This window comes from Perca fluviatilis, chromosome 3 (genome assembly GCF_010015445.1).
Source record: "Perca fluviatilis chromosome 3, GENO_Pfluv_1.0, whole genome shotgun sequence".
NCBI classification, from domain to species: domain Eukaryota; kingdom Metazoa; phylum Chordata; class Actinopteri; order Perciformes; family Percidae; genus Perca; species Perca fluviatilis.
The window spans coordinates 38,605,380-38,618,130 of record NC_053114.1 but is presented as its reverse complement, the minus strand read 5'-3'; the positions used below and the strand labels follow the sequence as shown (position 1 = coordinate 38,618,130).

Here is a 12,751-nt window from a genome sequence, read left to right as displayed (position 1 = left end):
ACGAATAAGACCGCTGACATTAAAAATTGCTAAAAGAAAGATGCAAAGACCATTCTTCTTGGCATGCGTTAGTCCACCATATTTTAACAATATACAGTAAATGTGTATTTACGTTTGTGTCTAAACTTTTCTGCTCAAAAAGTCATTTTCAGGAATCTATAAGCTGCATACAAATCAGATTTCTTAACAAACACGATTCCTTTACATTTTAAACCAGTTTGATCAAAGCTGAGCTCCAGCAGCTTGTTTTATGTCTTCATAAGTATAGGCCATTGTTGCACACCTTCTCATTCATTGTGTTTCTTTATTTTTATGACTATTTACATTGTCGATTCTCACTGAAGGCATCAAAACTATGAACGAACAATATGGAATTATGTACTTAACAAAAAGTGTGAAATAACTGAAAACATGTCTTATATTTTAGATTCTTCAAAGTAGCCACCCTTTGCTTTTTTTGATACAATGCAAACCCTTTGGTGTTCTCTCAATGAGCTTCATGAGGTAGTCACCTGAAATGGTTTTCACTTCACAGGTGTGCTTTGTCAGGGTTCATTAGTGGAATGCTTTCCCTTATTAATAAAAAAGCAAAGGGTGGCTACTTTGAAGAATCTAAAATATAAGAAATGTTTTCAGTTATTTCACACTTTTTTGTTAAGTACATAATTCCATATGTGTTCATTCATAGTTTTGATGCCTTCAGTGAGAATTTACAGTGTAAATAGTCATGAAAATAAAAAGGAAACTCATTGAATGAGAAGGTGTGTCCAAACTTTTGGCCTGTACAGTACATATACTGACTGCGGTACGTTAGTATATGTTGTTTCAATAGACCGTTAACCTTGAGACTGAAGATAAAAGACACATTTGTCACTCATACCAACAGCCGTGATGATGCAGTTAGACAGAAGTCACTCCCTTCAGTGAACTTTCAGCACTGTGACATTGACACATTCAGTTGCAAAAGCCTTTCATTTATCCAAACAACTCTTTCACCTTGCCTCTTTAATCACACCTCCATTGATAAAAGACTGAATGTATTTTTTCAAAACGCTGCCTTCTACTGTTACCACCGCAAATCGATGGCAAAACCCAGCCACGCTCGCCTGGGGCCGAGTACACAGGTCTGTCAAGGAGAACCAATGATGGATGGCCCCTGGCAGGAGGTAATCTATAATGTATCGCTGTCATGTGTGAGCGTTAGACAGCTGAGACAAACAGAGAGAGATAAGGAGAGACAGAAACAGAAGGATGCCCACAGAATAGAGGGCAGGCCAAGAAAGAAGATTAAGCTTTTCTTCATTTCAGTGAGATTTGTTTTATCTTTTCTCAGTTGTGTTGCATCACAGCACGAGTCAAGGCTGCTGGAGACACGCTCCACTTCTGAGAGACAGGAGGCCCTAGAGCCGTGTGTGTGTGTGTGTGTGTGTGTGTGTGTGTGTGTGTGTTTGTACATGTATTGTAGACCTCTGTGAATAGCGGATATTTCTGCATGTCCATTAAGCCTAGCATGTAGTCTATATCCTTGACGTTCCACTTCCGGGATTGCTCTGTTGCTGCCGGGAAAATCAGCCGGTTCTTACTCATTTAGGCCGGATAACCGTTGCCTTGGGCTTCCTTTGTGTTGGCATTTTAAACTCCGGTGGATTCATGAGGACTATGGTTAACTGCTCCTCAGATCTCTGCAGGGTAAATCCAGACAGCTGCCTAGACTATCTGTCCAATCTGAGTTTTCTGTTGCACGACTAAAACTACTTTTAAACGTACACGTGTTCTACCAAAACAAAGTTCCTTCCGAGCCTATTTTGCAGCGGCACCGCGGCTTTTCTCCGGTGCTTAGCACCGCCCAAGACGATTGTGTGGTTTAAAGAAATGCCAATAAACCAGAGCACGTTTTCCTCCCATCCCCGAATGCTATGTGGAGTAGCCAGACCCTCCTCCAGCGCGCTTTGGACGAGGGTCTGGCAAAGCGAGACTACCTAGCATAAGAGATGATTTCATGATGATTTGACTCTAATTTAATCATTATATGAAAGACAATGTACACAAAGGGGAACACCAGCTACAAAAAAAATTCCAATAGGTTATTTCCACAGCCTAGGAAAGTTCACTCACTATTTGTGAACATGAGCTACTCTCGCTCAAAGCCCGAAACCAGAGAAGTAAGTCTCAAACTTGTGATGAAGTCTGGAGTTGCTCCATAGCCGATGAATGAGAAAGATTTTTTCTTCTTCTTTATTTATACCCATGAGCTTTAAAACATCTTTCCTAATTCATTTTCTATGGAGCAGTTCAGACTTTATAGTTGATGACATCATAAATTTGAGTTTTGGCACTCCAGTTTTTGGATTTGGGAGAGTTCATGTTTACTCGTATTCTCGAATACGACCATACGAATAACCACGTATGGATTTTGAAAAGGGCGTAGTTTGTCTTTAAAAGAAAAACGGTTGCATTACAAAATAAGTAAGGTGAAATAAAAGCAAAACTAAATCTAACTCAAAAAGAATGTTTTTAAGCTAACATTCATACAATTTTGAGATTATTTAATATATATGACATACGTTTAAGCGTAAAAAAAAATCCAATAAAGAAATGTGGGCCGATATATCAACTGTTTAACAAACAAACATTGTCCAATATATAAGCCTGGACGATTTATCGCTCTACTTTCGGCAGCTAAACCTCAGTTGACCTCACCGACATCAACCTCTCCTCAGCCAGAACAGAAAGATTTAAAGCCACAAAAGCACCACGGTGGGTCCAAATGAAAATTTAATTTTACGCTCACTATCGACAAATACACTCATTCAATCTATTATTCAACATACTCAAAATAATTGATTTTCTCCCCCTCTCTCCCATGCTCTCTCTCCCCTCCCATCAGCGAGGTAAACAGAGGGAGGTCGGAGGTCAACAAGCCCTGAAGACGCTCATCATTCACGCAGCAGCCAAACGTCAAAGGGCAAAGGGTGCTGGGAGTCATTACCAGGCTCTCTGCATGTGTGTGTGGTGAAACGGTGTCATGTTTTTTTTCTCTCTCTCTCTTTCTCTTTTTCTCTCTTTTTTTTTCTCTCTCTCTCTCTCTCTCTCTCTCTCTCTCTCTCTCTCTCTCTCTCTCTGTGTGTGAAATGTCTTTTAGACTTCAAGAATTCAGAATCTCATGTTCAAACACACACACACACACACACACACACACACACACACACACACACACACACACACACACACACAGAGACACACCTCAGCCGCCGTGTTTTTCTAAAAATCCTCACAAGTACTTCAGCTCCAGCCGAGCGTAGCGGATTGTCTCCCCGTCTCTAAATAATGAAATAAAACCACTACATCATGGGGAGAAACAAAACACGTTGGGGAGGTTAGAGACGGACCACGGTGAAAAAGTGAAGAGAAAGAAAGAAGCATGAAATAATAAGTAGTTTGGGGAATGGGAGAGGGAGGGAAATTTACTGGGCATGAAGATGAAAAATTCATAGCTGGCTGGCAGCAGACAGATCCCTCCATCAGGAAGTGATTCAGTGTCTGGATGCTGATACAGTATGTGGGTCAACAGAGGAGGAGGAGGAGGAGGAGAAGAGATGACAGACAGATATGAAAAAAAATCATCCAGAAGAGAAAGACCTAACCTGTACCTGCTGAACACACAAACTACTGTATATGAGGCATAGTACAAGAGTTACTATGGAAAACAATCACTGTCAAGATTGGGGTGTATATAAACTTAGAGATTTGATTTAAAGGACCAGTGTGTGGGATTCAGGGGGCTCTATTGGCAGAAATAAATATAATATTTGTTTGTTTTCATGAGTGTATAATCACTAGGGGTGGGGGGAAAAATCGATACAGCATAGTATCGCGATATTTTTCGAGGCAATACTGTATCGATACACAGACGCCAAGTATCGATCTTTTATGATCGACATGTTGGTCAGTCTGTCTGCTTGACAATCCCATATTGCAACATTTAAAATTTAAGTGAGATGAACAAACAGAGAAATGTATCTTTTTAGATGAAACAAGATGTTGACAACATTTTCCTTTGGGGACATCATTTGAAATTGGGAAAATTTGAAGTTGGAAAAAAGGTAATACATTGCAGTATATCGCAGAATTTTGCAATATGTTTAAAATCGCAATAATATCGTATCATGACATAAGTATCGTGATGATATCGTATTGTGAGGCCTCTGGGGATTCCCACCCCTAATAATCACCTGAGATTAAGAATCGTTGTGTTTTTTTAGCTTAGAATGAGCCCTTCATATCTACATGGGGAGTGGGTTCTCTCGCCACGTTTCGACAGTAGCCCAGAACGGACAAACTAAACACTGGCTCTAGAGAGGGCCTTTCACGTTTTTAACTTTACCTGAAGGCCACCGTAGGTTCTACTCAAGCGGCAACCTCCGGTGCTGAAAAATGGAACCAATGCTGAAGAGCCAAAAACTGCAGTTAATCAAGTGGCCACTCGAGGCTGGCTCAAGGGATCTCGCTCATTTTGAGCTTCATTTTGGCTCTTCACAAACCTATGGGTTACATCACGGAGACTAGGTCTATATTTTATACAGTCCGTGGTTCTACTAGGGATGGTACGGTTCATGAAAAAACATCTGAACCGTACGGTTCGGGATGAGCGTGACAAACGCAACACATGGCAGATGATTGGACGAACGCGTCACATGGGGCTGGCTGCTCTCGAATTTCAAAACAGACTAATCTAGGTCCTGTCCCAATACCCGCACTACGCCCTAAGGTCTTCCTCGAAGTGGACACTTGTTGAAAGTGCACTTAGGGGAGTAAGTGCACAAGGGCTCGAAGCTGTGAAGAGCAGAATTGGGACAGTTTTGCACACGTCACTATATACGTCACCTCTACATCACTTCTGTTTACAGGAGAGCAAACATGGCGCTGGTCGCAGTTGCGGTATTCGCAGTACTCCTGCTAAAATTGATTAGAACTCACCACCAGTTTATTACAAGAAGAATTAGGATCCGCAGGAGAAGAAGGCTCCTACACCGGATCCAAACATGTATGCTGATGCCCGACCAACAGGTAAATTAACTTTATTTCATCGAACGTTACGTTACGTTTATTTGGCTAATGTGTGTGTGCTGGTACTAATAGCTGTAACATGACACAATCATTTGAATGAAAAAATGAATATCTTTTTTTTTTACTCTTAGCTACTAACCTTTCTGTCAATGTTGTTCATATTAAAATAGTTTGTGGCAATGATAAATTGCGATATAACCTAAACTATGAAGTGATGATACTAAGAGCTGTTCCTAATATTTTGTCAATTTGGTGAGTGTGTGTATCAAGAACAGCTCTCAGTATAGTTTACATCACCACCACCACAAGTGAGTGTCCAAAATGAAAATCGATAAACTCCCTCTAATAAATTCAATTATAAAATTAGGGAATATGGCAAATGTGTGTATATATATATATATCACAATGGCTTGCAATAACTGGGTTCATGAACAAAAGAGAAAGAGGAAATCACTCACCACTTTTGTAGCTTTAATAATAATTATTTCATTCATACAGTAAAAACTAAGCAGTATTTTATTTTTGCATTTGATTATTCAGTTTCTGTTGTTTAATAACCCTAATGTAGGATAACCTGAAACCCTAAACCTTGTGGTTTACACTGATGTTACACTACTGATGTTACGCTACAGTAAAACACTGATGTTCACTGTGAGAAGTTGTAGGGATGTTCTCATGTCAGAAAATTAATGTGAAACACATATGTAGGTAATATAATTTTAAATATATTTTAAAGATAATTTAATCTTTAAAGATTATATAAAATGAATGAATATTTTTTCATGTAGTGATCTGTTTTCCTAAATCTGTCATTCTAATTGTTTTTGTCTTTTTAAGTTTGGCAGACTGATCAGGTATGCCAGGCTGAATCATACCATGCCTGTCCTTCTGGTGTATTTTGATGTTGAGAGAGACCTTCGACCCGACTACCGCCTTTCAAGAAAATCAATGGATGGCTTGATGGATGTTCTGCACAGGCACCAGGACCATGGCTGGGGATCTTATTTGGAAGTCCTAATATTTGTGTATTGGCTTGCACATGGACTGTCTTACAGAGTCACTGCCCGGGCGTTCTCTGTGCCAAAATCCACTGTATGCCGTGTGGTGCACAGAATTGCTCACAAAATTATGGACATTGCAGGTAAAGTGATTTGCTATCCACATCATGATGAACTTGAAGAAGTCGGCCTGCGATTTGGACGCCTTGCTCGGCATACAGCATTTGACAAGGCTGTAGGGGCAATAGATGGATGCCATATTCGTATTAAGCCTCCAAATCATAACAAACAGGACTATTTTAATTACAAACAATTCTATTCTATCCAAATGCAAGCCATCTGTGACTCTCAGGGACGTTTCATCAACATCTTTGTTGGTTTTCCTGGCTCTGTACATGATACACGTGTTCTAAAAAACAGCCCACTTTATGTCAATTCTGAGTACCCCCCACCTGGCTTTTTTCTTCTTGGTGATGGAGGATATCCCTGCATACAGTCCCCCATAACCATCATCACACCCTACAAACTGCCACTTCAAGGAAGGGTCGAGGAACGCTTCAATCAAAGCCATGCACGTGCACGTTCAATTATCGAACGAGCCTTTGGTATGATGAAGGCACGCTGGAGGGCAACACTCTTCAAAGCCTTAGAAGTAAAGGTTGGCTTCTGCACAGAGGTGGTAACTGCCTGTGCCTTCTTACACAATGTCTGCCTTACCCATGGTGATGTCCTGGAACCAGAGCCAGCTTATGATGCCTTACCACAACCACCAATACCAGATTCTGGACAGGAGACAAGTGGCAACCAGCTCCGGGCGAGACTCGCGGCACATGTATCTGCACCCCTTAATGTTCAAGGGCACCTTTTGGAACATGACTACACAATTTAATTAAAAGTACCTCATACTCCAACACACACATTTTTGTCAGGAGTGTAGAACGTTAACAACTTAATTATTCCATTGCTCTGACATTGCACATCAACGTGTACCTACCTATTTTGCTTGAAATTGTTTACTTACAGTTCTGTGTATATATTTTGTAAAATGAAAAATGTTGTCAATTACCTAGCATCTGTAAATATCAAATGTATCTGTCCTGAATATGTTAATACATCTATGGTTATAAGCCTACACTTGTACCTGGCGGTATTGTTCTGCATTGTCAGCTCATTTATTTTGTTATAAACTTGTCTTCAAGTACTTTGTTTCAGTAAAAAAAGTCATTTTTCTAAATGATAAATGTTTCTCTTTATTTGTGACACAGACTTTTACTGGTAAACAGAAATTACAATAATAAATAACAATAATAAATTTTGTTTATACAGAATTACAATTTTCCAAATGTCTTGTCCAAACCAAGCAATACAGCCAAAGTCCTCTGAAACTTTAAATATAAATTCCATCACTCAGTGGTGGTATTAACACAATGAGCACTTATGCAGGAACAGCAAACAAACGGAACATAACAGAACTTATTGACAGAAAGTTATTACTTCTCTGTCATGTGGTCAACCAGCTTTCCAAATAAATCTAGCATCCTGTCCATTTGCTGCTGAGACTTTTGGAGCCAAGCATTATCCCTTTCATTTTCTTCCTTCTGTGTCTTCTCTAGCCGCTCACAGAAGTCTTTAAGATAATCTACACCCTCACTCTTCCTCTTTCTCTTTCCTGGTCTGACATCAGTTGATGTACCTGGTTGATCACTCTGGGGGTCTGTGGAGTTTCCAGCTTGGAGGTCTGCTGTCTCTGCTCCTGTCTCTGTTGGAGAATTTGCTTCATCCTCAACCTCACTGACAGGTGTCTGGGGTCTCTCTACACTGCTGTTTCCGGATGAGAACAGATATACTGGCCTGACTGAGGGTCTCTGGCCAATGGCTTCATGCATAGCTGCATAGAAAATCCACGAGGCAGCAGTGACCTCTCCTGCATCTGTCCCTGACCCAGTTTTTGGCAGTGTTAATTCCTTAATAGTTATGAAGGGGAAATTAACATTATTTACATGGGTTTATATTCTTATTATACATGGGTTTATATCGTATATTGTTATTGGTTTATATTATCAATACAATATAAGCATACAAAAAACAAGTGCAGTTACCTTGTACTTTTTCTTTAGGTTTTCCCACTTTTTTTACACTGCAGCTGGGTCACTTTCCCCTCTAGACCCATAATTTTGATAATTTCCCTGAAAGACACACACATTCATCCATTAGATGAGCAACAAACTTGTCTGAACTTGTCTCTGCTCATGTTATGGCCATGTTAACTTACTCATATCCCTGGCTAGAGGCATTTCTGTGCCCCGTGAATAGCCGCTCATTCTCTGCCCTGAACTTTATAAAATTGAATGTCAGCTCGTCGGACCCTGACAAAAAGAATGTGAAATCATTGTATCGTCATGTATTATGTTATGTATCGCTCATATTCTGATTAAAAATAACTATTTTCACTTACACTTAAAAAAATTTCTTCTCCATTTTGGTTTCCTCTGGTTTCCTTGGTTTTCCTCTTCCAAACCGAAATATTTCTTCCTTTTTCTTCTTTGTTTTCCCGGCGTCCGACCATAGCAACCGCCGTTTTGCTCCCTCATTGGCTAGCTGTTCGAAACGTCACGACACTACAAGGATTCTGGGTAATACTCTAAAGCAAAGTGAGGTCTGATGCGGACTTGCGAAAAGGGTGCATTAAGTGCGCTCATGAGCACCCCTGGAGAACACCATTAGAGGATCGGGACACCCTACGGTCTTGCACCCCTTAGCGAGAACGCGCATTGAGGGGCACAAGGGCGCAAGTGCGGATATTGGGACAGGACCATAATCTGGCGTCTCGTTGTGAATATGATTTCATATTTTAAATATAGTTATAATAATAATAAATAGTTCACCAAAACGTGTTTCTGAAAACATTTTAAGCGAGAAATAGGCCGTGCTAGGGTTGTGCCGATGGACGATATCATCGTCGCATCACGATGGAGAGCAACCATCGTGATGTGTCTCCCCCCGGTCAAACACACTAATCCTAGTCGCGGGCGCTGGACGGGAAATTGACAAGTGCGTCGGTCTTAAACTAGCAAAGACACAAAGACAAGATTGGCTGTAGTGATACATTCTCTCTCTCCCTGTCAGCTGTAGCTCGCTCTACCTTCTAACGTTGGACACAGCGGTCTCGAGTGAGAGAGAAAAAAGCGTTAAAAGTGGAGCGCTATCACACTTTCCTTTCTCCCCTCATTGGACTAAGTTTGTCGACACTACTCTGCGCGTGCATCAATACGTAAGTCTGAAGTCCTGTAGGTACGGGACGATGTTATGCAGGATTTATGAATGTACGTTAGCAACAGTAGGCTAATTCACGAGGGTGCTATTTTATGTGTGAGCTAATATTGCACATCTGTTCATGTGCGCTGCAAGAGTTATGTTTCCGTTTATTGAATGAGTTATTCAGTGCAAACATAACCGTGAATGTAGTTTAAACTCAGTAATGATGGTATGTTAGGTTATTACTGTCGCTCTGTTGAAGGCAGACGTCCCACTGTACTGTCGTTACGCAGATCACGGACATCTGATTGATTTTACTGCACCGTAGTTAAGTGAAAGTAGGTCATGTTGTAAAACGTCCAGCAGGGCACCATTTACAGAGGGCATTTAAAAGTATTTGTAATCGTTTCTATGTTAATTGTTGGCCCATAGTAGTAGGAAAAAACTATTTATGTAAAGCATGTTGTGTTAAAATCTCACGTCGCTTTCCTCAGAGATGGTCCCAATAATGTGCTTAAAGTCAAATTCCGTTTGTGCATGATAACAAGATAGAACTATGTTTTAATACTGTATCCGACATTGTGGATAATTAAGCTATATATCATATGCTGAAGTATATTTCTGGAGTGTTAAAGATTAAAGAAAAAATAACAACAAGAACCGTACAGAACCGAAAACAGTGACCCTAAAACCGTGATACGAACCGAACCGTGGGTTTTGTGAACCGTACCACCCCTAGGTTCTACTACATTGGAAAGAGAGGGGTGTGGGAAGGGGGGTATTCAGGGGGTTGCAATTTGCATCCTCACTGCTAGACTCCATTTAATCCTACACACTGGTTCTTTAATAGCTGTTAAAGCATGAAGCTGCCTGTAATCACAGCATCACTATTCTTTTTTTATTCAAGGTAATTGGAAGTTGCCCCCTTCCCTTTAATACAGATGCCACTATAAATACTAATATACTAAAATACTAATAATTCTAAGTAGTCATCTTCAAATTTGCAGGCATACAAGCACTGTGGCAATTGAAAAAATGAGATGCCCGCACTCTGCTGATACTCCATACATTTATCAGTCCCTCCAGAAAACCAAAGATCGCATAATTCAATGCATAATCAGCCAAAGTCCGCATATTTATGCGAGGCCCGCATTTTTTCAAATACGCTGCACTTTCGCCGCATAAATTGCCAAATTCATTTAATTTCACACACTACCACTACTGCTCTACACTTAGCACTGTGGCACATCTGAATTTCCATCTAGTGCTCACCAACAGGTCAAAATGTCCACTTGTACAACAATTAAGTTCATGACTATGTATTTAAAAAATAAAATGAACAAATTTGTTTTCGGCGTGCATTCATTTTATCACGCTAAGGTTGAGGCTGAGCTGCCACCCAAATACACATAGGCATGCAGCGAACCACACCCACACCCCCACACCCACACACACAGCTAGCCAGCTTATAACATCAGCTAACATCTGTACCCAGTCTGTATGATTGGTACATTGGCTGTTTGGGCCGAATAAACGCAGACTGCACAAATGGTCCAGCCAATAACGTGTGGAGAAGATTTGCTTGGCTTTCTGTCTGAACACACCTTTAGAATGCAAACACAACCATGGTTACATGAGATTTTGTACCTATGTTCCCAGACAATGCGGTCCATCTGGCCTGCAGATATCCACCTGCTGGTTCAGGAGTCTCCTGAGCTAACCAAACACACAAAGCTTTCTTCTTCTGCTTAAAAGCTTCCTCCACCGGTGTCCTCAGGCAAGTTCTTGGGTTATGTGCTTATGTGTTACGTTTTGTTTTTTTACTAAGATCTAATGTTAAAGTATGTGTTTGTGAAGGGGGCTTAGCTCCGAGCAGAAGCATCTTTGCTGTTGTGATTCATTGAGAGATCCATCAAAGGGCAGAGCCGTTTCCACCAAATCTAACCGTCTAGCCATTTGCCATCATTCTGCGACTGGAATAAAGAAATCATTTCCGCCGATTGCCTTGCAACCTCACTGTGACGTCAAGACTCCAGGGAGTTACCCTGCTTTTGTTACAGTATGCTAAGCTAAGCTAAGCATTCACTGTCTGTAGATTAATACTTTACCATACAGACAACTCAAGGAACAGCTCTGAAGCGATTGCGAATAAGCACATTTCCCAAAATGTCAAACTACTCCTTTCAGTGTTTGACCAAAATTCAGTTGTTCCCACACTAGCTTTCTCTTCTGTACTTGTGAGCAGCCTAATAAACTCAAAAATTGTTTCAAACAAATGAGCAAATAAGCTTTCGTGAGCTAGATGAAAGGGCAAACGGTTGCTAAATCAACGATACCTAACAACAACACAGAGTTTGTTTTTTGATTATTATTGATGTTAAAATGTGACAATGAGTGAAAACAACTTGTTGGTGGTTGACATTTCTTTACACTCAAGTTTGTTATAGCCACTGGACGATGTAGAGGGGGGAAAAAAAGAGCCTGTATTGATCTATCAATAAAAGTTAGTCACTTAAGAGGACACGGCAGACTCTCTCTGCCATGTGTTGTCTCCATCAGGAACACGTCACTCCCTGAAACTATTTCGGTCCCTGCACAGAGTGTTAAGTGCGATTAAAGTGAATCACCAAACTGACACTGAGATGGAACGACTGGTGTGCAGTGTACATCCACACGGATCAGATGGCACACATGGACCCTTCTGAGTCATTATGGGTAAATACAGAGACTAAAAGAGGACGATGTGTTCACAGAATGTACACACACACACACACACACACACACACACACACACACACACTCCTTTTTTCTAAGTTTGTAGACATGTGGAAACACCAGAGACACAAAATAACACCCCAAATCCCAGAAAAAGTGTTTTTTTTTTTCATAATATGGGCACTTTAAAATAGAAATGGCTGCAAAGCCCTCATTGCTCCGGAAGTGACAAATCAAACCAATTCAGATAATTTAAGAAGGAACTATACAGTAAAAGTAGCTAGTTTAAGACGATCTACGCTACAGCAAAAAACTTCAACTTTTCATTCTTCCCCTTCTGCCAACATGAATGCAGCATTAACTCCCTAAACAGCCATTTGAAAAGGTGAGTAACCGACATAAGGCTATGCCTTTCCAAAACTGTAATAACTGTAAAACTTAAAATGGTCCTCACAAAGATAGAAATATAGTAGCACACCTATCCACCAGGCAGCAATTCATATACAACTGCAGAAGCAGACAGTCTCCTTACTTCACCCACCGCAGGCCACATTCTGCCTGGCTAGCAGCTGAGGGGTATTTTGGGTTCAACACACACGCACACACACGCACCTCCACAAATCATTGGAACGGAATAAACAAAGGGCAAATGTCAGAGAGTCTTGTGTGACCGTGGGAGTGCTGCTCTCTCGCCAGTGTGTTTGTGTGTGTGTGTG

At 40.7% G+C, this 12,751-nt stretch overlaps 2 protein-coding genes across 4 annotated transcripts in view; one reads left to right on the top strand and one right to left on the bottom strand.

Annotated features, from left to right (window-relative positions):
- Positions 1-12,751, bottom strand: part of lrp4 (low density lipoprotein receptor-related protein 4) — a 156,953-nt gene that overhangs the window by 55,351 nt on the left and 88,851 nt on the right. The gene's annotated exons all lie outside the window — the stretch shown is intronic.
- Positions 4,743-7,299, top strand: LOC120555990 (putative nuclease HARBI1). Its single transcript, XM_039795249.1, has 2 exons — positions 4,743-5,067; positions 5,905-7,299. Exons 1-2 carry the CDS (start codon positions 4,918-4,920, stop codon positions 6,952-6,954), a joined length of 1,200 nt encoding a protein of 399 aa, XP_039651183.1. The 5' UTR covers positions 4,743-4,917; the 3' UTR covers positions 6,955-7,299.